The sequence below is a fragment of the Clinocottus analis genome, unplaced genomic scaffold (genome assembly GCF_023055335.1).
Source record: "Clinocottus analis isolate CAN_PGR_092001 unplaced genomic scaffold, fCliAna1.0.p SCAF_4, whole genome shotgun sequence".
Classification (NCBI taxonomy): Eukaryota; Metazoa; Chordata; class Actinopteri; order Perciformes; family Cottidae; genus Clinocottus; species Clinocottus analis.
Genome location: NW_027176153.1, coordinates 21,162,049 through 21,188,752, shown reverse-complemented (window position 1 = coordinate 21,188,752; position 26,704 = coordinate 21,162,049). Strand labels below are relative to the sequence as shown.

The window sequence follows — 26,704 nt, the reverse complement described above, 5'->3', positions numbered from 1 at the left end:
TCAAATTGAGCGTTTTTCAGATGGTTTCAGCGTTGCCCTCATAGCTCTTCTTTATATTATTTTAACCTTGACACCGTCCTGCCTTTGCGTTAATGATAGCCCATATGTCTCAGAGAGAATTGTGCTCTTCAACAGTCATCCACAGCAGCTGTTTTATAACGTAACGAACAAAAGCTCATCATTTCCTCTAAGAGGCAGCTGGCTAGGTTCAGTCCTACATGACTACGTGCCGATGACTGCCTCCAGCAATAAAGTTATAGCGCTGTGTGGTTTTTTTTTTAATAGCGCACAATTGAGTCTGCTCCTGGGCAGAGCCGCCGTAACAGACGGTGGGGGGAGGAGGTGGGGGTGACAGGTGTGTGGCAGCCTGGAAGGGAAGCACCGACAGAGTGGTCGTCTGTCAAGCTAGCGATGCTCTCAGCCCACCAATCCATAACAGCAAGTGACCTGTCATCAGAGGCCGTAAAGCACTCGAGATGATACCCAGAGATCCGATGGAAGAGGGAGCTTTAGCCGCGATGAGCCGCTCCGGTGACAGCCTCCACTGTTGTGTCTGGAGCAATTAACCCACAGGTTGTTTATATGTGCACGAGGGAGTCGGGGGGGGACACATTTTATAGCCAGGAGGATCTATGTGAGGCGTAATCAGATCAGTAGGCGTGAATGTGAAATCAAATGATAGTGTTAAATCAAGCCTGGCAGCAGTGAAGATTTAAATAAACTTCAGTCTCTGTTTGACGGGCCGCAAACAAATCTTAGAGCGAGTCCACGGCGTCAGAGTGCTTGTGCTTACTGAGCTGATTTCTTAATGTCTCCCCTGCTCTCCTTCTCTCTCTCTCTTTCTCGCTCTCTCTCTCTCTCTCTCTCTGCTTCTACCTCTCCCTGCCACACTTGTATCTTTGCCCTTCCCTCAGGCGCCACATTGTGCAAGGATCTCAGGTTGTATCTGAGCAAGTGTTTCACACCCGGCTCGGTGGACAGTCAACTCCAGCAGGTCATCCGAGAGAACCTCTACCTCCGCGCTGTCCCTTGTGAGTCCCTTTTTTGTGGTTTTCTTCCTGCCTTCAATACACAGTTTTTACATGTTGTGTCTCAGTACATCCTCCGCTGTGTCTCCTGTGCAGATTGTTTTGCCCTGTTGCCGTTGTGTGTCCATATTTACTGTATGTTTCCCGTTTAAAAGACAAATATGAAGTACATCTTCACCACGCTCATGATAATAATTCATTGTCATTTGTACTAAAGTGTCATTTTGCTACTTTATAACCTGGTCCCATGTCTCAGTGTGTCAAAGTGACTAATGGGGACATCTCTCTGTATGATATCGATCGCAGCAACTCCTCACCGACCATTTAAAAGCCGCAGCTTGGTGTTTTGTCAAAGATTTTGCTAATTTTGACAATGTGGATGTGACGCAAGAGTGAAACACATAATAATAAACAGATGAGATCAAGCGAAAAGTAAATAACAACATTTTATTAACGTGTAGGATGCTTTCATTTTGTTTGACAATTACAAACTGACAAAACCATCACTATTAGCAAGCGTAGTATTAGATTTCCACAATACTGGATCAATTAAAAAACATACTTGTCTCCTTTAGTCAATCTCAAAATTTGAGAAAATGGGGTCCAGGTTAAAAAAACACTGAAGTGACTCTTTAAGTTATGGACCTTATTAATTCTTTGATCACACATCTCGTTGTTGCCTTTGTGTGAATAACGTGGTGTTAATTGGCTTCTACGCCCACAGAACTGTTTGCCGCACCTCCTTGTGTTACTGCAAGCAGAACCGAAGACAAAACAATGAGAAAATAATTTGACATGTTATATACCGGCCGCGTTGTAAGACACAAGTGTGATATGAAATGAATGTGCAACCTGTTTGGACATTTCCATAGCAACACTCTGCATTGCTCTGCTGGGTTTATCCTCATTGGCAGTCTCCCCCCCTTACAATATCCACCCCTGTGCTCGGGGCTATTACTTTGTTTGGGTGGCGGGTACGATGGTATTAAATGTTACGGTTATTGTGTTTGACAGGTTCTCCTTATCGGTGCAGCTTTTGTATCAGAGGCCTGTAGTCTGCACACACACACAGTTTCATTTTGATGCTTATGAATCATGCACAATGGCAGCCAAAGGCAGCTAGTTGTTGTACATCTGTTGCTATCTTAATCCTCTATAGTATGACGTCACTGGGGAGGGCGAGAGGATATAGCAGCCGTGCAGGGATTTTCTGAGAAAGATCTGTGCCTCTGATGTAATTTTTCTGACTTGCGTTGTTCCGTTTAGTTTTTTCCCCCCTGCGCAGGTGGTAGGACGGAGGAGACAGACCACCTAGTGTGTCCGCAGTCTTAACCTTGTGTGGCATTGGGGAGTTGTTGCTAATCTCTCCTTTAGTCCAGGATCTAGGTCATGTGGGACAGTCTGCCACTATGACACACAACCTCCTCGCTGGCAAGAATAAGACCCGGGTCAAAAACTCCCGCGATGGTGCAGAGAAAGATAAAACGTGTTTTTCTTCATGTGCGGCACGCATTTTCGTACGATGATGAAACTGCCGCTTTATTCATATGAAGCTTTCTCAATATTTAGCCCTGCATGCGCGCATCTACCGGCAGCTGCTCGGGGAGTGAATTGCCCCAATAAATATCAGAGCTTTTAGCCAGTTCAGAATATGAATAAAGAGGATTGGCATAAAGCAATTTAGAAGTCGATGTTTACACTGTATTTATTGGCACAATGCTGTAATGTACTATTAAGCAGTGCGGCCTTTCCCCTGCCTGCTGGCGTCAAACTTTGGGAACAACTTTCCATCTTTGAGTTCCTACTTTTAGTGCCAGTGACAACGAGGCAGGCTCAGCCCTCCCAGTGTGTAATCCTCTGATCTGCTGGAGATGTCACAGTAAGATGTCGTTGTTCTCATGCCGGTACCAACGCACGCACTCCAGCTTGATCCCGAGAGATCTTGGAAACCTTCGCGTCTAATTCTCAGACCACTCGTCAGATGCAGAGGAGCTGATTTTTCTCTTCATTTTGTTTGTTTTTCCGTCGAGGAGGCAGCTATGCTTGATGCTGAGGAGGAGTTTTCATCAGTGGCTCATTGTGGCCCCCTTCAGGATCATATGTATGTTCCTCCTGCCTCAGGAGACTCTTTGCTGTAATGTGTTATTTTGTCAATAATCAAATCTGAATTACCTGAGGTAAAGCTAATCAGCCTCAGCGGCTCACAAAGCATAGTTTCATATTTAAATGCGATATTACTTCATAAGGAAGATTAAATGACGAGGCCTCAGATTCCTTTCTTAAATTGAGATGCTGTTTGCTCTTCTGAAACCGTGGCTTAGTATCGCTGTGCTATTTAGAGAGTAAGTCGGTCGCTGAATCCGTTTGATGAGACAATGTTCTCTAATGTTGGAGCTGGCACTGATGCAATAAATATCATTACAAAGGCTCAGTCAGGAGGGTAGTGCATAAAAATGGAAATGAATGACAGAATTAAGTAAATGCAGGCTACAGTATCAATAACCTAGAGGAGGGAGGGGGAATTAAATTAAAAGTGAAAGTCTATTAGTACCAAAGGGGAGGAAGGGCCAACTGCAGTCTGATGGTGTGTGCTGTGTGCTCGTACTGAAGCAGACAGGGTGTTTACTGTGAAGCCCTCTGGGAGCAGGTGAATGAGCAGTGTTCATGTGCAGTCCAGTAAAACAAACAGTTTCATAGAGCAACACTTTCATTACATTAGTATGACTAAACTAAACTAGTTTCCTGACTCATATACGGTAATGTCTGTGTGCAAGACCTTATATATTAACCCTCCTGAACTTTCCCATCCATATTTGGATGATCGCACACATCATTTGTACATGTGCCCTTGGATGATTCAGAGCCAATGTCATGGTTTCAAGGCTGTCTGTGTTTCTCTGTCTCCTCCATAAAGGACTTTTCTAATTGTCTTCAGAGTGAGTCAGAGATAAGAAACATCATCATTTAGTTAATGTGCTCGCTCTGGATTCGTCAGGCCAGACCGTCTGTGGCCTTTTCAACTGCGAGATTCTTTCTTAGCTATTTGTGTGCGATGATCTTGACAGACAGCTCTCTCTCTCTCTCTCTGGGTGTTGATACCAAGTTCTGTGTAATTACCTCTTCAATCCCTACCCCACCCCTCTCCCTGGGGATCAGTGTGTGGTGCCTACAGGGACAGGCGGGAACGAAGAAGATGTCAATAATCCATCCTGCCCCCCCCCCCCCCCACCCGCTGACATGCCATATATTTCCTTTGAGGGTGCATAGATAATGAATCCCTGCCTCACACCATATCAGCTGGAGAGAGACTGTGTGTCCTGAGGGGAGGTGAAGATTTACCCACATGTCTGGTGTCATCAGATTTGCCATCAGATCTCAAATTAGACACAGAGACCTCTAATTTCCGTGTTGCAAACTCAACCTCGTGGCAGCGCAGCGCAAAGTGGATTGAATACATTGTTCAGTATCAGCAGGTGGAGTTGTTGCGAGCTATAATGATGGCGCAATCACATCAGCCTTTTTAATTCCCCCTTCAAAGCACCACAGTGTCCTAATGAGCCGGGAAGTGAGGGTACAATTTCTCTGGAGAAAACAGTCAATCCTCTGGGAAGTGCATCGCACAGCACAGGAAAACTTATTGTGAGTCTATCAACAGAATATTAGGCAGTGTTTAACAAGCGCTTGTGTCATTTTTTTAATACAAAAGTGCCATCCTGATGTTCCAGCTGTATAGTGAGAGGCACTTCCCACTATTTTTTGTCATTTTATAGATCAAATCATGAACACATTTTCAAGAAAATAATTTACAGATTCATGATAATGATAATATTTCTTAGTGCAGCAATATATACACGTGTTGCAAATACTTGAAAGGTCTTTGTGCATATATGTTTGCCCTCATGCTTTTGTGCATTGGCTTTCGTGATCAGAGCAACGGGAAATATACGTAACCGCCTGTAAAATAATTAGAAGCCAGTGCCTCGTTCTTTGTGGCCGATCGAGACACATGGCGTACAGTAAACTCACTTTGTGCTACAGAAAGCAGAGGTCAGGCTCAGGGTGATGCCTCATGCTCTCTAATGTGTGTGTGTGTGTGTGTGTGTGTGTGTGTGTGTGTGTCTACAAATCTACAAGGCTGTAGTGTGTGCGTGAGTGTTCTTTGTGGGTTTTTTATTTTTGGCCTGTGGGTGTTTTCGTGCATGCTCTGTGCAGTCCTGCATGTGTCATTGTGGCTGGAAGAGCTGCTCCCAGGACAGCGGTGCATTAATCATGGGTTTTATAGGGTATCTGGGTGTGACTCCCTCCTGCCGACCCCACACTGACATCACATGTGGTCCTCCCGGAGAAGGACGCTGCTTTGTCCTCAGTTTGGGTTTGGTGGGATTTTGTCTCGGGGAAAGTAATTGCTTGTCTCAAGGTCAGAACGGCTGCCTTGAAGTTTAATTTGCAAATTAAAATCACTCCATCCGATTTGACATCATGAGTCGTATAAAAATGGGATGTATTTCACACACTACATGCCTGCACATGTATTTAACGGCGAGACCATCTCAGTCAGCACAGCAAACATTGTGCCACCATAACAATGCTTTCATTGCCGTGTTGTGGACTGTAGGCCAAGGTTAATGTGAATCAATTATGATGACAGACCATTCATCTGAGTGCTCTATCATTGCAATAGTGATAGAAAGACTTTAAGACTTTCACAGTGTCTCATTAATGTTTAATTATATTCTCGTTGATTCCTTAATAATCAAGGGCGCTTGGTAAATGTCGACCGTCATCATTGTGCTCTTCATACCGAAGGGCACATTTTAGTTTGTGGGCGGATGCTCTGTTGACATGCGACTGACATAACACCAAGAACCAAATGCTGTAATTAAAGAGGTCACTTCTTAATCATTATCATCAAATAATGCTGAAATACAATTAGTTAACTCCTTTCAAGAACATTTATAACTTCAGATAAAACCAGAAGGGATCCATGGGGTAGTTGCTTTGTGTTGGACTATTTCTGGATAATTTGTCAACCTGTAATGCTGGGGACTATTTATAGTTTGCTGCGTTGTTGTTTTATTTAAATACTAAATAAAGATTAATGACCCGCGATGAGAGGAAAACTAGGTGATTAATTGACATGTCATCCATGCTTGAGCAAGCAGTATTTCTATCTTCGTGGCTCAGATGTGTGACATAATATATCTTGTTGTCCGCCTCTCATAGGTACAACCAGGCAGCCTAAAGATGGGGAAATCTCAGGCGTAGACTACAACTTTGTCTCCATAGAGGAGTTCTTCTCCTTGGAGGAGTTGGGAGCGCTTCTTGAGAGTGGAAAGTTCAAAGGTGAGGTCGACTCATCGGGCCTAAATCATGTTTCAATGCATTAAAAAAAGGGTAAAAATATCCAGTTGTGGGTTCACAAGTGTCATTCTGTGTCCTGGATAGAAACCTCTTGCCGTCTTTGCTGGTTGTCTGTTAATCTTGGAGCGATGAATACTACAGAGGCCAATTTCTTATACATATACCTAAACGTTATCTTAAATATAGCTTTAAATCAAACTATATTTAGACTTAAATTAACCTGTCGCATAAAGCTTCTATATGAGTGACAACTGTAAGACAAATGCATTATGTGTGAATTAGGACATTTCACAGAAGAGAAAAAATGGCGGATGCAACGGCAACAATTACGCCACATCAAGAAAAGGTAAACAGCATTAATCCAACAGCCGTTATAACCATTTAAGATGTTCAGAAACAATTCAATCATGTGGTACAGTTGCAAAAATCCCCCCCAATTTTAGATAAACAGTTAATAGCTCAAGGTGATAGCTAAACAGTTAAAATAGTTAGCTTAAAATAGCTCAAAGCAATAAACAGTTGAACTAGTTAGCTTAAAATAGCTAAAAGTAATTAGATAAACAGTTGAAATAGTTAGCTTTAAATAGCTAAAAGCAATTTGATAAACAGTTGAGATAGTTAGCTTAAACTGTAATGTGTCAAAGTTGAAGTAGTTAAAATGTTGTTTTTTTCTAAAACTAACGTTAACTGATAACAGCTAACAGTGATGAGACCTTCAAAAACATTGTTCCATAGCATCAATGCTCTCGCCTCAGATTTAGGGGGAGAGGTTTACTAACTTTCCGCCTCAAAGTAAGTAGCCTACACTGTTACATTTGAACAGAGCCAGTCTAGCGTTTATGCCTCTGATTATTAAGCCTCCATACATTAGCGTCAATCATATTCAGAGTTTAATGGGGGGCAATAAATGTCATTCTGACATGCCTTCCTGGCAACATTGACAGACACGACGCTACAGCAAAGCAAACAGGATTATCTGCAGCATTGTGCGCGCAGTAGCCTGCAGAAACCGCAGTAAATGGTGACGGCTGGTGACCTTGTTGTGGAGTTCAGTAATCTAATGTTTCCCCTCAACCCATTCAGATCTCCATGCACCAAACGGAGGCATGGAGGTAATTTCATTTCTTCTTTAGTTCCTGGAGCAGATGGCTAGAACTGGGAATATATATATATATATATATATATATATAAACAGTAGATGTTCTCAGGGGAGACATAATGCACATACATACACGCGTGTAGTATGTGCTGTTTGTGTGCATACTGATGTGAACCCACCCTGCTCCTGAATATCTAAAGATGAAATATTTAATCTCACTTCACAATGGAACTGAGTAACATGTAATTGCTGTTGCTTTGTATATTATATTGTACGTTGTAACACTTTGTTTCATGTCAATAGATATTACATTAAAAACACAATTTTACAGTTTGCCGTGTTCATTAAATCGCAACGTCATTTCTGAAGACGCCTTTCTCCTTCTGACCTTTTGTGCCTCAGGTAATTACTACGGCACACCTCGGCCCGTTCACATCAGTGCGGAGAGCCCCCCCATCACCTACCAGGAACACCGCAACCTGCTCAGAAACTTCCGCACACGCAGCAAATCACTCAGCAACCTGGAGAAGACGGCAGAGGACGGCGAGAACAGTGAGGAAGACTCCGGTCTGTCAGGCAAGTACATCTAAACATAGTGCATATGATTAATAGTGGAGTATTTCATAGTCATCAGGACCCTTTTTCAACCCTATATGAACGAATCTCTTAAGCCCTGCACACTAGCCAGCAGCTAAATACTGCATCGCCCCTCTATCTATAGCTCCAGTCTCTGATACCCAAATGAATCAATCATTATCACGATTAGTATGCTCTGAACTCTCAATGGGCTGTGGCCTCATCGATTGCTGGATCACCTCCAAAGGAAGGTCAGGCTGAGCAGGCAAGGAGGTAAGCAGATAGGCAAGTGTACACACAAGGAGGTGGGGAAAGTCACGTGACAAGGAGGCAGAAAGAGTTTGGATTAAATCTCACTTGCCACTGGAATAGCCTTAACACGGTCATGACTGATGCTTTTTTACTTTTCCTATTCCTACCAGACATGGCTTATTATGTTAGAAGTGTGAAAAAAGCATCTTAATCACCAGTGGTCGAAGACGTATTCAAGTACTTTATTCAAGTAAAAGTATTAATATAATATGTCCCCTGCGACTGTTGTTTAGTCCCTAACATGGTCATTAAGTTCCCTCAAAGGTGGATCAGAAAGGGGTCATGGTGATGATTGAAGGGGTTAGAAAGAAGAAAAAGCAATGCTGTGCTACAAAATGTGTGTTCATTTTGCCAACTTTTCTTTGTCTTTTAGTGAAATATTTATTAATTTGACCCATTTGGGCCTTAATAGTTCTTAAAGACACAAACATCTGAGGTGTTAAGAGCGGTAATGTCTCAATGACGGTAGACTACTGGTAAAGAGATCATAGACATCAGTCAAAAACCAGAACAATATTTTATTTCATGGCATCGCTTAAGATAGAAGTACTGAACTACAGTACAAGTACCTGCAAAACTGCAATTTCAGCCACTGTTAATTACATCATCCATGCAGATAAAATCATGAGGGCAGTGTTGGAGAGGATGGCAACAAGAATCCAGAACACACAAGCTGAACAGAAGGCGAGTATGAGATTAGGTGTGTTAAGGTGAGGGAGCGAGGCAGCGACATAGGGTGGCGAGGGAGGCGGGCAGGTAGGGAGGCTGAGTGTTAGAAAAAGGTGCCGGCAGGGAGCCAGAATGGTACAGCAGATAAGGGAGAGGCAGGCAGAGTAGGAGGTGAGAAAAGCAGGCAGGCAGAGATCCAGATTGTTAGAGACACGCTCTAAACAGGCAGGTAGGGCAGCAGGCGGCCTGGATTGGAGGAGTGAAATTTATGAGTTTGAGAAAGCCGTCCAACCGCCTGACCTCTGCTGAGTCATCTTCTGAAGCGATACCATGTGGGCGGATGGGTTTGGCAGCACTTGTCGAGTACAGCGGGGACGCAGGACACCCCATGTTATGTCCTACACGTCTCTCAGATCCATGCTGGAGCTCACACCTGAAGGACAGCGACAAGGACAGCGAGCCCCCCCCCCCCCAAACAAAAACTGCTTATTTTTCTGGTAGTGTGGTATGCATGGTCACACACTCACTCCGCCTCCTTAGAGGGAGGACAAAGCCGGCAGAGATGCCGACCTCAGGGCTTTTTGCCCGACATTGAACTGCCTGCATGACGTTGTTACAGATAGCAGGAGAAACATTGTTCACCTCCTGTATCTGTGACATAATATATACATATATTATATATATATATATATATATATATATATATATATATATATATATATATATATATATATATATATATATATATCCGCTGTTCAATTCAGATTTGTAGCGCTCATTCTTCTTGTCTCCGTAATTACAGGAGGCTCTGCAGGTGTTAGCAGCAGCATCCCTACCAGCCATCGGTCCCCCGGGCGGCCTCGGGCATCCAGCAGCGGGGATGGCCGCGTGGTAGAGAACGGGGTCATCGGCAGCAGAAGCGGCGCCAGGGTGAGAGGCGTGATGCCTGACCACTGGGAGCAGGCCTTCAGTGACACAGGAGAGCCTCACTACATAGAGTGAGTATTTGCCTGGTCTTCTCAAACTTTCAGGAATAGTTCAGCATTTCCTGGAATGAGCTCATTTCCCGCAAAGAGTTAGACCAAAAATCAATACTGCTGAGTGTGAAGCTGAAGCCACGAGCTGGTTAGCTTATCTTAGCTTCAAGACAAATGGGAAACAGCTACCATGGCTCTGTCTGAAGGGATGACATGGCACCTCTAAAGCTCACTGATTTAAGACGTTATATATGTTTGTTAAATCTGAAAGTGCAAAAACAACACGCTCTGGTTTCACAGTCGTCACATCCAGCCGCTCTGAGTCTGTTTCCACACCAACTTCTGTGATTATAACCTCAGTGCTAACCCTAAACACGGGGGTCAACAGTACAGGAAACACTGTTCGAAAGGGAAACAAACTTTGGCACAAGACCATGAATTCACATAATTTATTGTTTTTGCTTCTCAGTATGAAAAAGACACAGCCTTTTTTTGTTACAGATCATTAAAGGTTCTGATTGAAAGTGTCTATGCTAAGCTAAGCTAATCAATCTTCTTATCTGTAGCGAATGTGCGTATCCAAATAATGTACAGCTATTCCTTTAAACAGCAAAGTTGCTCTGTAACGAATCTCTGTTCAACGTGTGATGAGTTCCATTGCTCTCGAATTATATCCGAAACTATTATGTTTCTGAAGAGGGAATCTTTTCTTTGGTTCTTCTGTTTTTCTTTGTCTCTTCAAGCCGCAACCCGAAGAGGACGAACTGGCAGAGTCCTCGAGGCTCAAGCAGGGAGACCGTCTACAAAAACGAGTGTGAGCCTCTTTGTTTGTTTCTTTCTTTTACGGATGTAATTATTGCAACACTTGTAAATGGCACATTTAACTGTTGAACAGCCTGAGTGACGCATCCATATTTATCAAGAATGAAACGGAAGTCACAGACAGAGCCAGCCTGTTCGAGTCAAATGAGATGGAATGAGCTTTTTAGCTGAACGGAGACGTGTAAGTGATTAAGGCCTAAAGCTCGGCGCTGCTGGCAAAGAGCCAGACTCGCTGCTGTGTCTGGCGGCGTCGACACGTGGATGGCACGTGACTGGCAACTTAATTTTTATAATTTGGTCACATGATTTGCTGTTAAAAGAACAAGGGCATAATCTACTTTTTGATGTCTGACTGACACGGCTGATTGCAAATTGTAAGGAAGCCATCTGTTCCAGTGCTGTGATTCCTGCTTGTCCCTGTAAAGTGCAGTACACTTCCCCCACCAGCAGAAGGTGTTATAATCCCCATTATAGCCAGAGTGTTTGAATTTATGCAACATAAAAAGACTGATGCTCCACTTAACAAACACAGGGCTAAGATAAGAGCGATAAAATAGAATCGTGAGCCTAAACAGTAAATAAAAATCCCACATCGCAGTGCCGAGTTGGGTCAAACTAGTGGATTACACGGATGATTTGAAAGAGTCTGTAATGCATTCTGCTTTTAATGCAATCTTTCCACCAAACACTTGGATTTGTGTGCATGTCTGCTTATTTATAGGTACTGTTTTTTTTATTAAAAGCCATCTGGCAATCGTCACTTCGCATCACTGAGTCGCGTAAACACACACACACACACACACACACACAACAAGAGCAGCAACAACAAAGAACATTTAACTATACAAGAGAAAGTATAAAATAACATTTGGATAAGAACAAGTAATAAGTAAGTAAATAAATAAGGTGCAGTAATTATGAAGTAAATAATTAGCGACGCAATTAAAAAAATGAGAAATAAAGGGGTAACGATCAATAATTATAACAATAATAAGAGTAAAGGTAAGCAAAGTTGAGTTAAAGGTAAGTTAAAGTAAAGTGCACGAAATGATGTCGAGGTTGATAAACTGTTATCAGAATCAGAACCATTTGTTTGCCGGGTATGTTTACACAAATGAGGATTTCTTTCCTTGGCGGAAGGTGCATAACATTAGACATTAGACGAGACAATCAACAATCAACGACAACAACAACAACAACAACAACAGTGCAATACATATTAAATGAAGTATCACTCATCTCTTTCTCTGATTTCCCTCGTGAAGACTTTATAGACTTTAACAATGTTTCCTTGTAGTTAACCATCATCAATATCTCATCCTCTCTCTCTCTCTTTGTCTCTGTATATTTCCGGTTACCAACAGGGTTCACAGACCAGCCTGGGGAGCTCAGGGGTTTCCATGTGCACACACACTTGATCAAGGGCTCCAGAGGGTTTGGCTTCAATATTGTTGGGGGCAGCAGGCCAAGAGAGTTCCTCCAGGTCTACAGCGTGACTGCAAGCGGACCCTCAGCACTCAAAACAGGTATAAATGCCTTGAGTTAGGATCAAGTACTGCATGAGAAAGCTAACTGAAATGTAAAACAGGTGTGTGAGAGGATACCAACGGGGATCTTGAATCTTGTAAAAAAGTATAAACTAAACATTGTGATCAGCGGTGTGTTTTAACATCTCAATACTTCTGTTTCCAATCGTTGGGATTCTGATCTCCTGCAGAAAGGGAATATCACAATCAATCCTTAATCCTCAATGTCAAGCTATCATAACACACGCATATGTAACATACACATCCCCTTCACCCACCCACACACACACACACACCCATGCAGGCAGATATTACCACTCCAGGAAGCCACAGCACAAGCTGCCTCAGCAGGGGCTGATCTAGTTCATATCGGTTAATAGGTTTAGGGGGATTAGTTGCTTGGATTAGTCCACACCCACACAAAACACACAGACTGTGTTTCATTTGCAAACTACATTTATCTGCACACTCAAGCATATGAAAATGGTCAACAACAAAAAAAGAAAACTGACTAAAAGTGTGTCATTTCGCTGCAGATGATTTAAAATGCAACGTATTAAAAGTCTCGATATCTCTCGCTACATGCTCTTTTTTTTTCGTCTTTAATAGCGGACATCCTGGTGTACATCAATGACGTGTGTGTGTTGGGAGTGTCTCACAAAGAGGTGGTAGAGATGCTCAAGTCGGTCCCTGTGGGCCACAGCGTGGACGTAGAGGTGAGACGAGGGTATCCCATGCTCTACAACCCCGATGGTTGTCCCAAGCAGCCGGCGCCGACGCTACTGGACAGCGGGGACCCGATCCGGCCGCCCACCACCACCCAGCCGCAGCCGCTCCACCAACTACCTCGCCTCCCGACACCCACCGCCCACCACGGCCACCACTTCAACTACAACGGGGTCCACGGTCACGGGAGCTACATGGAACCCGGGGTGACTCTGGACGCCAACGGAAACGCCACGTCTTTCGCCACCAGACAGTCGCCCTCACACAGACGCTCCAGCATGAGCAACGCGGCCTCTCCTCCGCCGGTGCGTCCCCCTCGCTCGCTGAGAAGTTTGGCCCGGCTGCAGTCTTTTGACCCGACGCTCGCCAGCCAGAGTGACAGTGAGGTTGTTTCTGCCATTGGATCACACAGGTAACACCGGCACAGAGAGCACAAAGGAGATTATGTTTGTATTGTTGTGTGGAAGTTGTGAATTCAAACAACCAGCAGCTGATTGCAGTGACTTTAATAGTTTACATTTAAATACATTTTTTAAATTGACCGGCAATTTAAAAGGCAGTGTTTCCAAGTCAGACATGGAAGGAAATGAGCTCTGAGATTTAACCAATAACTACTGATATTAATTCTTTTATTAAAGTACACAAAAATACAGTGCAATCGTGATACATTTAACATCCTCCCCCCTCTACCACAAGCATTCAAATCAACAGTATCATTCTTCTTGTAAACAAACTCTCTCCCCGACCAACAAAAATAAAGTAAATTAAAAGAAATAAATGTTAAAAAAAAAAGAAAATATTTTTTTTTTTAAATCCCCACCGATAGTTTCTGATCTGGTAATGTTTTACTAGTTTTCTTTTATTCAAATAATGAGAAAAGAAATCTTCTACAAAAACAATATCTGTATTTGGCAGGTGCAGATGATCCCTGATGATCTTTTATTTACGTAATTATAGTGTCATACAGTACAGGCAAAGCAACTGATTTGGTATTTAAATAATCGGTGTCAAAATTCCCAAAATATGAAATAGTTCCAGCTTCTCAAATGTGAAGACGGGGTCATTTGTGTCATATCCGATAGTCAATGAAATAATCTTTTTTTGACATTTTAGAGACGAAATGATGAGCGGATAGCGGAGATAATTATGAGTTGCATTTTGTCTCTTCTTGTCTTTTTCCTCAGGGCGTCAATGATCCGTAATCACAACAACAACTCCCTCTCAACGCCCCCTCATCCTTACCGTTACGGCACATTCAAGTCGTCTGAGAGCGACCTGTCCACCTGCACCCTGTCGGGGTCCCGGCTTCCCCTGCCTCAGTCTCCCAGGAGGCCCTCCTCCTCCTCGGGCGTCCCCTACAGCGCTCACTCCCGCCTCTTCAGACCGCTGAATACCTCAAACCACCTCAGACCTCCCACCCCCGAGAGCCCCCGCCACAACCACCACCACCACCACCACCACCACCTCGGCTTCAACAGTTTCCAAGCCAGCACCAGCCCCACCGCCAGCCCGAGCAGCGTGTCCTCCCCCGGGGCGATGAGCATGGGCAGCGGCGTTGGCAGCTTCAGCGGAGGGGAGCTGGTGCCAGTGGCCTTGGCCCAGACCCAAGGAGACCAAGGACTCGGCTTCAGCGTGACAGCCGGCGGTCCGGGAGGCCGGATGACGATAGTGAAAAGAGTCTGGGACCGGAGGCAGTGCAACTCCCTGCAGCCAGGGGACGCTATTGTCAAAATCAACGGAGCAGATGTGCAGAGTCTTAGTTTTGCACAGGTAATAGAGAACTGTATGGGAGCGAAGTAACGTGAACGCCACGAGATTCATAGTTGATGTGTTGAAACAGTGGTTCCTGGCCTTCTAGCCACCTCTTGTTATAAGGAGTTTTAATGGGCTTAATTGTGTGATTTGTTTTCTTCTCAGTTCCATTTATACACTATTTAAAATAAAAAGAAGTAAAAGGGTTAGGTTTAGGGTTTAGCGTTAGGGTTAGGGGTTAGAGGTTATTGTTTAGGGTTAGGGGTTAGAGGTTATTATTTAGGGTTAGGAGTTAGGGTTAGGAAGCTGTTATAAGGAGTTTTAATGAGTTTAATTGTGTGATTTATTTTCTTCCCAGTTCCATTTATACCGTATTTAAAAAAAAAAAAGTGAGAAAAAGTCTCAAAAATAATCAGAATTCTGAGATACATTATTTTCTTATTTTCTTCATGAGTTTAAGAAACAAACACTGTCTGTAAAGGTGTCAAGTATAGCCAAAGAATCTGCAAATGAGTCACCATGTACGTTCGTATGTTTGTTGACAGGTACAAACAGTTCTGCAGGAACACACCAAACAAGCGGAAGTCATCTTGTTGATTTACAGAGGAGGTGAACGATTCACATTCGCTGCACAGTCACTGTTGTAATAAACAAGTACACATCTCACGGTTCGTTTCTCTGTCATCATCAGGCATCTACCACTCAACCATCTCCCCCGGTTCTCATCGGAGGCTCCCCCCGCCTCTCCTCCGCCCCCCTCCTCCACCTGTGGGTTCGGACTTCTCCTCCCTGCTGCCAGAAGCGCTGCCCGTGCCGCGCACCTCCATCAGCAACCCTCCCTCCCCGGCGCCGATGCGCTCCTCGCTGATCCAGAGCACCAGTTTCCTGGAGTCCATTCCCGTGACCCTGACGATGGAACCCAAAGACTGGATCAACACCGGCCTGGAGGACGAGGCGGCCGCCGTCACGGGGCCCGCCTCGGGTCCGGAGAGGCAGGGCGGTGAACCAACTCGCCCGCTGCGAGGGTTCGACGTGGAGCTGAGGAGGAAGCCCGGGGAAGGCTTCGGGTTCGTCGTTGCCTCTCAGGATGTGGAGGATGGAAAAGGTGAGAGCCGGCGGTGACGCGTCACACTGTGCAAGATGTGAATCGACCACTGCTTCATGTTGGAAGCTATATTTATTGACCTGTCGTAGAAGCGGACAGCCCTGACGCAGCAGTACAAACCATTTGGTTACCTGCCCAGGGAAACGTGTTTCATTCGTATGCCCTTGTGGACGGATGCACCATTAGGTGATTACAGATTATAAAGTGGTCACCGTGGCCAGTTGGCCTCGTGCCACCAGATGAGTCATGGTGCATCATCAACCCTTTTCTTAAAACGTGTTGTTGTGTTTTTTACCCCAGGTTGACTTGTTGAAGGAAATCTGTTTTGGCATCTACTGTTGTCAAGGACTGGTTCACTTTTAGCGACATAATGACTCATTTGTTTGTTTCCACCATGCGTCCATACATTATCTTCCCGCTTCGCTGGGGCAGGATGCATCGCAAGGTATTCCAGGAGTTCCTCCTCCTCCAGAAATGTTTTCCAGCTCTTCCTTTAGGGGCCACCAAGTCTCAACCAGGCCAGATGAGATATATTTCTTTCACCACGTCCTGGCCTTTTACCAGTTGTCTGTGCCTGGGAAACTCCTCGTGTTTCTACTCCGAGCGCCCTCTGGATGTCTGAGCTCCTCACACCTTCTCTAAGGCTGAGTCCAGCCACCTTTACGGAGGAAGCTCATGTCGGCCGCTTCACATACTTACACCCAAAGATCATGACTGTAGGCAAAGGTCTGAAAGTAGATGGACTGGTACATTTAGAGTCTTCCAGGCTTCACCATAACGTCACTGGTGACACCGCCTGTCCATTTCCAGTCACACGTCTAACCACACTCATGAATAAAACCCAGAGACACTCCCTTGTTTGGGTCAGTGACTCTCTCCCAAACTTGAGAGCACAATCACACCGTTTTACAGCAGTATTATATATAAGCAGAGAGTATTGACTCCCATCATGACCACTTCGCACTGCAAACCAATGAGTGCGTGTTTGATGCCGTGGAACGCCTCGACTCTTCTTCTCTCCTCTTCCTCGTCTCTTATTTCCTTCTTTTTCTCATTTTTTGCCTCCTCTTCTCCGTCTATCCTCTTCTTTTCTCGTACCCGGGAGACACAACTTGGAGGTCCACAAACCGGACGCTCCGTTCAGCATTAAATGCAACATGGATGAGCTCTTCGGAGGTTGTAGTAGTTGCAGAAGTTTGGTGTTCGTCAACGTGCATTCATTCAACCAGCATCCAGGAAGTCACTGCACATGACCCCTCGTAAAACCACGACATGTACATTTAATAGTTTGTTTCCCAATTAAACAAATTAGAAACAAGTGTCAAGTAGTGAGGTTCACAGGTGTTTCCTCGCTGTAGGTATTGTACTGACATGTGATTGGTTTAGATATTTTCATCTACCTGTTAGCAAGGAAGCGAATTAGCGTATTCCCCCAAATGTCAAAATATCCCTGAAATAAGCTCTCAGGTGTTAAATATAGCCATGCTCTCTTTTTTTTTTATAGCTAAAACGTTCTCCCTCTGTTTCTCCATCCGCTCTGACCTGACAGCACATTGAGGCTTGTTTATGGTCTGTCTGGGAAGCGAACACATCCTGCCCTGATTAGCTTTGAGTGTAGTGCTTATGAATAGCCGGTTAACCGCCGCATCCCCATGACGTATTACCTCTCTCTCTCTCTCTCTCTCTCTCTCTCTCTCTCTCTCTCTCTCTCTCTCTCTCTCTCTCTCTCTCTCTCTCTCTCTCTCTCTCTTATGTGTTGCATTGGCTGCCCTCTGTTTCGAGTTTGATGCAGTTCAATTTGCTTCGCGGGCCCGAGTGAACACACAGTTGTTGTTTTCATGGTGAGATAAAGGTTGTCGGTGCACCTGTCTCTGCAGTTTGGAGACCCTCCCTCCATCCCTCCATCCCTCCATCCGTCCCTTCCTCCTTTAAACTTCCACTCTGTCCTCATTCTCCCCTCCATTTTCACTCCTGTCATGTCACAGAAAGAAGTCCCTGTCTCTCCTTATCTGCCCTTATCTATAATTTCCCCTTCCTATCTCTTTCTTCCTCTTCCTCTCATCAGCCTTCAGCCATCGTTCTTATCTTCCTCACAGGCATCCACCCTCTCATCCCCTCTCCCTTTCTCCCTCTCTCCCTCTCTCCCTCTCTCACACCCCTTTACTCTGCAGTAAAAGCGTCCAGTCTGGTTTTTTGAAAAGATTAAAACTCTCCCCCTCTCTCTTTCTCCCTCTCTCTCTCTCTCTCTCTCTCTCTCTCTCTCTCTCTCTCTCTCTCTCTCTCTCTCTCTCTCTCTCGCCCTCCCACCTTCCTCTCCGTTGCTCTCTGAATGCTCAGGAGAAAAACCACGCTTAACATTTCCCTCGCAGAGGAGCAACAGAGGGGGACAGCAAAACTGTGTTGTAGCTCCTGTTGGCCGTTGCGTGTGAACATCAACACCTCCAAGCTGCCTGAAAAAAGGAATTTAGGATTTTTTTTTCTTCTTCTTTTTCCTTTCTTGTGAATGCTAATCAAACAGCCATGCTGGAGAGACTACAGTCTGCTTTGAAAACTGTGAAGGAGTCTAAACGTAATTATTTGTTCCACTTTTCATTTCATGTTTACAAAAAAAGAGGGGAGGGGTAGGGGGGTACTGGTTTGCTGCAGTATTTCAAGTGTGTGCACGAGAGACATGTTGTAATTCTGTGTTGCAGGCTAAAGTTTGCTCGTCAGACGTCGACTCGGGCCGTCTGAAAGTTAGATGCACGGGCTCACATGTTGTAGACGTCAGGCGGCTGATCTGAACTAACGTTGTCATCTATATGTATTGCGGTTATTTCTCTTCTTTTTTTTTTTTACAGCTATACTGGATGATGACTGCAGAGACGACAACACGCGAAAAAGGGCATTTAAGATATTTTTAACCCAGCCAGGCTTTTAAAGCAGCCCACGACACGATGTGGTGATCTGTGCATTAGAGCCATTAGTGAGCTGCACAGGCAGCAAAATGAATGGGTTTAACTGATGAGTATTAATAGTGCTGAGTATAGCATTAACCACCCTGCACATACACTACTTGTATGAACAACCTCTCTTAAGATCATCAGCACTCTCCACAGTCTCCGGTCTACATGAGCCGGGCATCTTTCAGGCTGCTGTGGGGACGTCTGCACCGGCTTGATGCATCTGGGCTGCAGAGGGGGATTTTTTTTACGATGGCGGGGAGGGGAGGAGGTGGTTAGGAGGGGGGGGGGCAGCTCCCACTCCTGAGCAGTGATCAGTGCAGAGCGTCAGGGGCTGGCTGACTGCTGGGCATACTGCAGTGGGATTACTCTGGACAGGAGAACATGCAGAGCCAGAGGAAAAGACACTACGATACAAAATTTAAAAAAAGCAGAGCATTTGGATGCATCTGTGTGTAGTTTAAGCTTGTGCCTGTGTGTACATCTGTCCCAATTCCTCTGCGTGTGAGTCAGAGTGTGTGTGCACAATGGTGCTGTGTGTGTATGTGTGTGTGTGTGTGTGTGTGAGCATGGGCCGTTGCACGTGTATTCATGTGTTTGGCGACTGGATGTTGGCCCGATGTATTATGCATGATAAGAAGACTATTCGCAAAGCTGCCTTGGCTTTGATTTGACCTGATTGCCGTTTCTGCCTGGGTCACCCAGATTAGGCCCAGATTGCAGATGTGTCTCTCTGGATGCAGAATTTTAGGCTGTACCTTTTTTTTTTTTTAGCCGGATCACCATTTGAATGTGACATATCCACTTTTACCACAGATTCTTTAGGAATTTAGATTTCATGGGCGCAGCATTAAAATAGTTTTCGACACGCCAGTTTCACCCTGAGAGCGATGTACCTCAGCTGAATGGGAGTCTCAAAATGTTCATGCTGCTCTTATGGGTTACATAAGGCCACTGGCAAGCCTCTAGAGGGGCCAGCTGTCACCAAAGCACAGTGCACCCTCAGAGAAGGGTCGGGGCGAGAGCAATCAAGAGTGATAGGATACAGACAGAGGAACAGATTTAGACGTCAAAGTCGAGGGAGACAGACGGTCCGGCTAAAAAGTCTAAGAAGCTTTTTAGTTGGCGCAAAAGATTAATTGAAGCCCATTTATTTTTAGGCTGCTCAATATGTTTCTCATCAACTTCAAAATCCAGCTTAATTGTGAGCGATCTCTCCGTACTGAAGATAAGACAAATTGAGTTCCTGATACATGCTGCTAATTGTCCCGCCTCCCATTTTACACGTACGCTTCCATTCAGAGGTCAGTTGGATCCAACAGGAGGACAGGGGACACTCGCACATCGTCTGTGAACTCAGCGAGGCTCTCCTGTGTTGAATATATTTCCAGGAGGGACATGTGCTGTGTTTAAGCAGGTGTGTAGAGGCTGTAGAGACGACGGACAGAGTTTTCCCACACAGAGGAGAAAGATTTTGTGGTACCAGCAGAAAGAACTCAATATTGCTGCGTGTGTTTTTGTTTTGTATGCTGAAGGCATACTGATGCGGACATATTGCAAGTTTGTGGATCTTCAGAAGAGCTGAGCATAACAGTCACTGACGCTGTGTAAGCCAAAGTGTAAATATATAAAAGTCTGTGCAGTTTGACAGATCCGGCACAGGAGAAAATTGCTGGAAAGATGGCGTTCCATCGCAGTTTGTCCTGGAGCAAAGAAGACAAATCATTGAAACAGTAAAAAACACAGTTCCTAGTGTGTCAGCGGATGGAAAGATGGGTTGATAAAAGGGAAGGCGGAGGATGAGAGGAGACTGTTTCAAGGAGACAGTGGGTGAGGTGTAAAGAAAGGCCTCTGTGGGAAGTAATTCATAAAGTAAACCCTGCCAAAAACGCTCCAAAGCTTAATTGTGGCTTATTTAAGGAATGTTGGCAGACACAGCCGTGAAATAAATCTTCCTCGCTTTTAAATGTATTTACATTTGACCCCACGTATTACTTCCTGCCTTCAGTTAAAAGAAAAGTTTGGAGTCTTGCTCGATGTACCTTCTTCAACTTTACTTGAACTGCTCAACAAGTATCTCAAGCTCATTCATGGTAACATTAAACTGTTTAATTTCTGTCTCTCTTCAGCGGCTTCACTTCTCCCTCACCGGTTCGTGACGGTACGTCGAAGCAGCCCGGCGGCCAAGAGCGGTCAGATCCGGCCCGGAGATCGACTCGAGGCCGTTGAGGGCCGCCCGGTGGTGACGCTGCCTCATCGGGAACTTGCTCAGATCCTCCGCCGGGCGGGAAACACCCTGCGCCTCACCATCGTCCCCCGTCCCAGCACCTGTAAAGCACACACACACACAAGCGTCCAGGAGACACACACAAACACACGGCCTGGTTCTTGACTCGTACTCTATCAACTTCTATCGTCATCTTTTTTCTTTTTTTTTTCAGATTCCACAAGCCTTTCGGAAACCAATGAGTTCGACTCCAGTCACAGAAACCGTAAGGGTCAGAGGTCGTCCCGTCCGAAGGTGAGGGCGGCGCCACGATTAACAGAGTCCGCTGGAGCTCATCTCATCCACCGCCCGCGTATAACATCCCCTGCTGTGATGCTAAGCAGTCCTCTTTCCTCTCTCTGCTCTCTCTGCTCTCGTCTCCCAGCGTGACTCCAGGTATTACAGCGTCGACCTGGATCGTGGTCCGTCGGGCTTCGGCTTCAGCCTCAGAGGGGGCAGCGAGTACAACATGGGCCTCTACGTCCTGGGGCTGATGGAGGGGGGGCCGGCTTCACGGAGCATCAAAATACAGGTGTGTCTGTTCGCCGTGTCGTTTTACAATTTACAATTTGTCTCTGTGTGTATACTCTGCTTTCTACTCATCAACTCGATCTTAATACTGTTATTTACACTGCTGAGTGTGAGCATGTGCGGTTGTACAACAAACTTTTCTTTTAAATAAGTCACAGCCAAACTTCCAACGGACATTTGATGAATTGTTGATCAATGACTATACTAAATATTTTTAAATAAAGACAATTCTGCACCTCTATACTGCTCTTCTGTGTGTTTTGGTACACTTTTGTGTAAAAGCAAGACACTTAAAATCCCTAAAAATGTGGTTTCAAATCACAAGTTTTTCTCAAAAACGAGTCCAAAAATGTCTGCTGCATCCTTTGCTGTTGCACATGTATAATACGATAACACGATACAGTATTTAAGGTAATCTTGTGAGCGCTCCGTTCGCGGCTGCAGGTCAGCGATCAGCTGGTGGAGATCAACGGGGACAGCACGGCGGGGATGACCCACAGCCAGGCGGTGGAGCAGATCCGCAGAGGAGGTCACCGCATCCACCTGGTCCTCAAGAGAGGAAACGGCTACGTGCCCGACTACGGTGAGGCGCAGTACGGTGGGATTGAGGGAAGCTACAAACTAGTGTTCAGAGAATGTATGGAAGAGATCTGATTTAAAATGCAGAATATTCAAACACTTGTCTTTTGCATGTGATGCTTTTATCTTCTTGGGTGTGTGTGATCTCCTTTCTTCTTCTTTTCCTCTGACACTAACATTTAACTTTCTACCTTTTTATTCTTTCTTTTTCTTTTGTGGTGTTTACCTTTAACATTTTCCCTCTGGCTTTGACCCGACTTGCTTTTCCCTTTCTTGCAAAACATTACTCTCTCCTTTCTGCTCCTGTCCTTCCTCTTTCTCTCTCTCTCTCTCTCTCTCTCTCTCAGTGGAGCTCTCCAGTTTGTCTCTATGCATGACCAACTCCAAGCTAGGCGAGCCTTGCTTCTATGTCATTGGACGGACAGAGAATACGCGGTTGGTAATGGTTCCTGTTAGTTCTCCCATTTTCTGTCTCTCTACATTCCTCTATTCAGTCACCACTGCTGTCTTTGACCTGTAGCAAATAACACACGACAGCCTGTGTGGTGGACCTCCTCGTTATGAGATGGTTAATGCTGTAGAAATGTACAATATTAGACAGATTTCTTGCCCGATTCGGTTTCTCTCAGATCTGTGCCAGCTTCGCAGAGCACCGAGTTATTTAACGAAGAGAATGGTGCTATTGTGGAGCATAAATGAATCAGATGTGTGTTGTATTTCTACTGAAGGGTAATCTGAAGGTTGCACTAAAATAGAAAAAAAACCACTGTTGTTACACAAGCTGTTTAAATGCACTAACAGAAAAAAACTTTCTGGATTCCCCAATCCTTTAATAACACATTATATAATTCCCTCTGCAGAGCTTTTGTTTATTCTCTCTCTTACCTGCGTATTCAGTCTGTTTTCTCCTCCTCTCCGTGTGATGCGTGTCCAGGCCGTGAGCGACGAATCACCTCCCGCTCCCTCCTGCATAACCCCAAGGAGCAGGGTTTGGCTGCAGTAGACTCCACCGAGCGGAAGGGGCACAGCTCCAAGGAGAAGGAGAGGAAGAAGAAGAGGAGGAGCAGGTCTTCGAATGGACTCGAGAAGGAGAAAAGGCCGGGAAGGAGCAGGCAGAGACGGGCCTCGGACGGAGAAGGACGCTCTGGTTTACAAAGCCCCATCTCTGAGCTGGGAGAGAGGTCTATGGAGGCCAGGGACAAGAGCAGGAGGAGGAGGAGGAGGAAAATCGAGTCTCAGAGTTTACCCAGAGGGGCCCTCAGAAATCATGATGATAGTGACACAGACAGAGGGACAGAGAGGGGAAGGAAAAGAGAGAGGACGAGAGGGAGGAGCAAAAGCAGAGAGAGGAAAAGTCGAAGTGAGGAGAGGGCGAGGAAGACGGAGGCCGAAGGGCCCGATGAGGAGGAGGAGCAGGGGGTGCCTGCTGTGGAGGAAAAGGTGGAAGAAAAGGCGGAGGAGAGAGTCAGTTCAGAGGGAGGCGAGAGTGAAGACGACGTTTTCTTACCCATTCCGAGTCCAAACCAAAAGACTCCCAGACCCAAACAAAACTGGGAGGCGGAGTGCGAAGAAAACTGGGACATGGCGGCAGAGTACAGGGGACTGCGGAAAGAGGAGGAGCAGGAGAGGCCGTGGGACGACGACGACGACGGGGGCGAAAGTAGAGAGACGGAACTGAAAGACGATGATGCACAGAGCCGGCGCGTCGAGAGGCCTTTACCGAGCGCCGCCGCGGCCGATCGGGCGTCACAGAGGAAGCCCTTCTCCTTCCTCACCTCCAATCTGTCCATAGAGCAGCTGGGGGACGATGAGTCAGCGTCTGGAGGCAGCCAATCCGACAGCAGCGTGTCCGCTGCCAGCATCTCGGGCCTTTCTCTGGCCGCCGTCGCCGCAGAGGGCGGCGGGCGGCGGGCGGCCGCGGTGCTCCCGGGCCCTTGGCTCACGCCCAGCCAGCGGAGGGGGGCTCCGGTCGCGCAGCGGGCCGGGAGCCCCGCGAGGCGGACAGGACGGGGAGGAGGGAGAAGCGCTGTCTCGTGACATTTTGGACAGGAAGTAGAACGTGCGTGCGGCAGCTGAGCGATACAGTATCAGATCCTATCAGTCTCACGCTGTTAGACCTCCACTTGTTTTTTCCGCAGATACCCACACGACCAACGTTTTCTCTCAGTCACTTTGATATCTACAGTAGTATGAAGTCATATTCTTTGTGCCTTTTTACAGCTGACCGCCGGCTGAAATTAAATGTAATCACATTTTAACTCGTAACTGACACCCCAACATGGTAAAGCTATGCAACATGGTACAAGCTGTGTGCTGGTGAAACAACAATAACGGTTCATTTTTTTTAGTTTTTTGTCCGAGGCCCTGTGGTCCTCTCTTTACATTTGCAGCATTCGTTATATCCATGACGACAAGGTGCATACATCCTGTTGAAACCTACTTCCTGTCTCTCACTCACCTCTCTGCATCTGTAATCCCCTCTCCCGCTGTACAAAGACTGCATCGACACTCACTGATACCTCATGAAGATACCGAGCAATAATAATGCAACTTGTCTTTGACTATCAGCCGTCGGTTTCCACCGCGCCGCGTCCGACTGCTCCGAGAGGAACCGGTGTGACACGTCTGTACGATATCCTCTCCGTCTTATGGGGACACCTGCGTCGAGTTGTAACGTTCCATATAACTGAATATTTGATTGTGTTAATGCAAATCCCTTTTGACGGCAGGTGTCAAATCTATATCCTGTAAAAATATGTATAGAGAAATAAATAACAGAACCTATTGTAAATACTCTACTAACTGGAGCCGAGCCCTGATTTGTATTACTGTATTGTAATACAGCGTGATAAGACTATATATCTATATATATATATATATATATCTCTATATATATATGAATATTTGCAGTATATCTATATATTACATACAATAGCTACCGAGTCATATTTATAATTGTGTGATGAGAAATGACGTGAAATTGGTATATAGCTTTTGTGATGACTCAAAATGTAAACACAGACTATAAGAAGTATATTGTACCTGCCCTGTTCATACATGAATGTTTTGTAATATGCTGCTAGAGTATGTTGAACCCTACTTCAGAAGTTAGCAAAAGATGCCAAAAATATGCATCCTGGGTGTGCATATTTCAAGTACTGTTAATATTGTGTATGTGGGGTCAGAACAATAACGCAGTTTCTAAAGAGTGCTGTGCCCATCGTGCCACGTACAATTGCCTTGGTAACATAAACCACTTTATCGTATAACTACTGATTTTTCTTACTGTGAAAAGCCCCCAGCTCTGAGGTCTCTAATGCGAGAGTACAGGGCAGGACGTTTATAATTCCAGGCATGCCAAAAAACAAAAGGCCCTTACTGTAAGTCCACAGAAACAATTATAATCATAAGCCTCTGCAGAATTTGAGCTCAGTGTTGCGTCTAAGAAGGCTGAATAACACTTAATGTCACTTTGTTTTGCTCAACAGGCTGAATGGATACTGTGAGATGTTATTTTTCTATGAAATTATCTTTCTTGAAATACTCAGGTTTTCAGATATTTTGCTCTAGATAAGCCATTAGGAAGAAAAGCTACAAAAGTGACACCGTGTTCATAACACAAAGAGTGGATTTGTATTATTTTAACGTTAAAAAAAAAAAAAAAAGCAATGTTGTGTTGAATTCTTTACGGCAGCTTTAGGAGACACAGACTGTTACGGATGTTTGTTACCAGCCCATGAAAACCTTAAGGTTGATGCTGTAAGTGAATTTCGGATTTCACCTAAACTGAATCACCCAAAATGAATCGCTCGGTGTGCCCTTTGTCCATTTGTTTGCATCGCTGTGCAGCCGAGTGTAAAGGATGCAACACACTGTCCTCCCCAGCCGGTGACCATATGAGTAGCTTGGTAGCCTATATGTCAGACTTCTTTTATAACGTTTGCTAATGTTCTTTTTTTAGACTTTAATTTCCTTCAGGGGGATTATATGGCCGAACTGTAAACACATTCTAATAAAACTGCAAATAAACTGCTGAACTAATTTCCTCGGTGGTCATCCGTGTCTTTCATCCATGTCTTTTTTTAAAACAGCACAAGAGAAACAGACAGCAGCGGACACCAGATGGCAGCAAAATGATAGGCTACATTGAGGAATGATGGAGACACGATAACTGTGTGTGTGTGTGTGTGTGTGTGTGTGTGTGTGTGTGTGTGTGTGTGTGTGTGTGTGTGTGTGTGTGTGTGAGAGAGAGAGAGAGAGAGAGAGAGAGAGAGAGAGAGATTTTAAGGATGCCATAAAATATGCTGTGTATTCAAAAACAGAATGTGAAGTGTGTGTGTGTGTGTGTGTGTGTGTGTGTGTGTGTGTGTGTGTGTGTGTGTGTGTGTGTGTGTGTGCCCGGGGAATAAGAAAAAAAAAAACAGATTTTAAAA

The 26,704-nt window shown here is 45.2% G+C and overlaps 1 protein-coding gene across 4 annotated transcripts in view; it reads left to right on the top strand.

Annotated features, from left to right (window-relative positions):
• LOC137800168 (novel protein similar to vertebrate membrane associated guanylate kinase, WW and PDZ domain containing 1 (MAGI1)) overlaps nucleotides 1-26,316 on the top strand; it is a 38,211-nt gene extending 11,895 nt beyond the window's left edge. For 2 of the 4 annotated variants that reach the window (XM_068597216.1, XM_068597215.1), the window contains exons 3-17: nucleotides 915-1,031; nucleotides 6,252-6,371; nucleotides 7,891-8,064; nucleotides 9,848-10,043; nucleotides 10,766-10,836; nucleotides 12,209-12,370; nucleotides 12,980-13,508; nucleotides 14,281-14,866; nucleotides 15,394-15,457; nucleotides 15,540-15,953; nucleotides 21,025-21,225; nucleotides 21,337-21,416; nucleotides 21,547-21,693; nucleotides 22,137-22,275; nucleotides 23,206-26,316. In XM_068597216.1, the coding sequence (XP_068453317.1) occupies nucleotides 915-1,031; nucleotides 6,252-6,371; nucleotides 7,891-8,064; nucleotides 9,848-10,043; nucleotides 10,766-10,836; nucleotides 12,209-12,370; nucleotides 12,980-13,508; nucleotides 14,281-14,866; nucleotides 15,394-15,457; nucleotides 15,540-15,953; nucleotides 21,025-21,225; nucleotides 21,337-21,416; nucleotides 21,547-21,693; nucleotides 22,137-22,275; nucleotides 23,206-24,308 (4,103 nt within the window). In that variant the 3' untranslated portion in view covers nucleotides 24,309-26,316. Of the gene's footprint in view, nucleotides 1-914; nucleotides 1,032-6,251; nucleotides 6,372-7,890; nucleotides 8,065-9,847; nucleotides 10,044-10,765; nucleotides 10,837-12,208; nucleotides 12,371-12,979; nucleotides 13,509-14,280; nucleotides 14,867-15,393; nucleotides 15,458-15,539; nucleotides 15,954-21,024; nucleotides 21,226-21,336; nucleotides 21,417-21,546; nucleotides 21,694-22,136; nucleotides 22,276-22,618; nucleotides 22,723-23,205 lie in introns of all 4 variants that reach the window. The other 2 variants (XM_068597217.1, XM_068597218.1) reach the window with 2 other exon arrangements.
• Nucleotides 26,317-26,704: the final 388 nt, after the last annotated feature.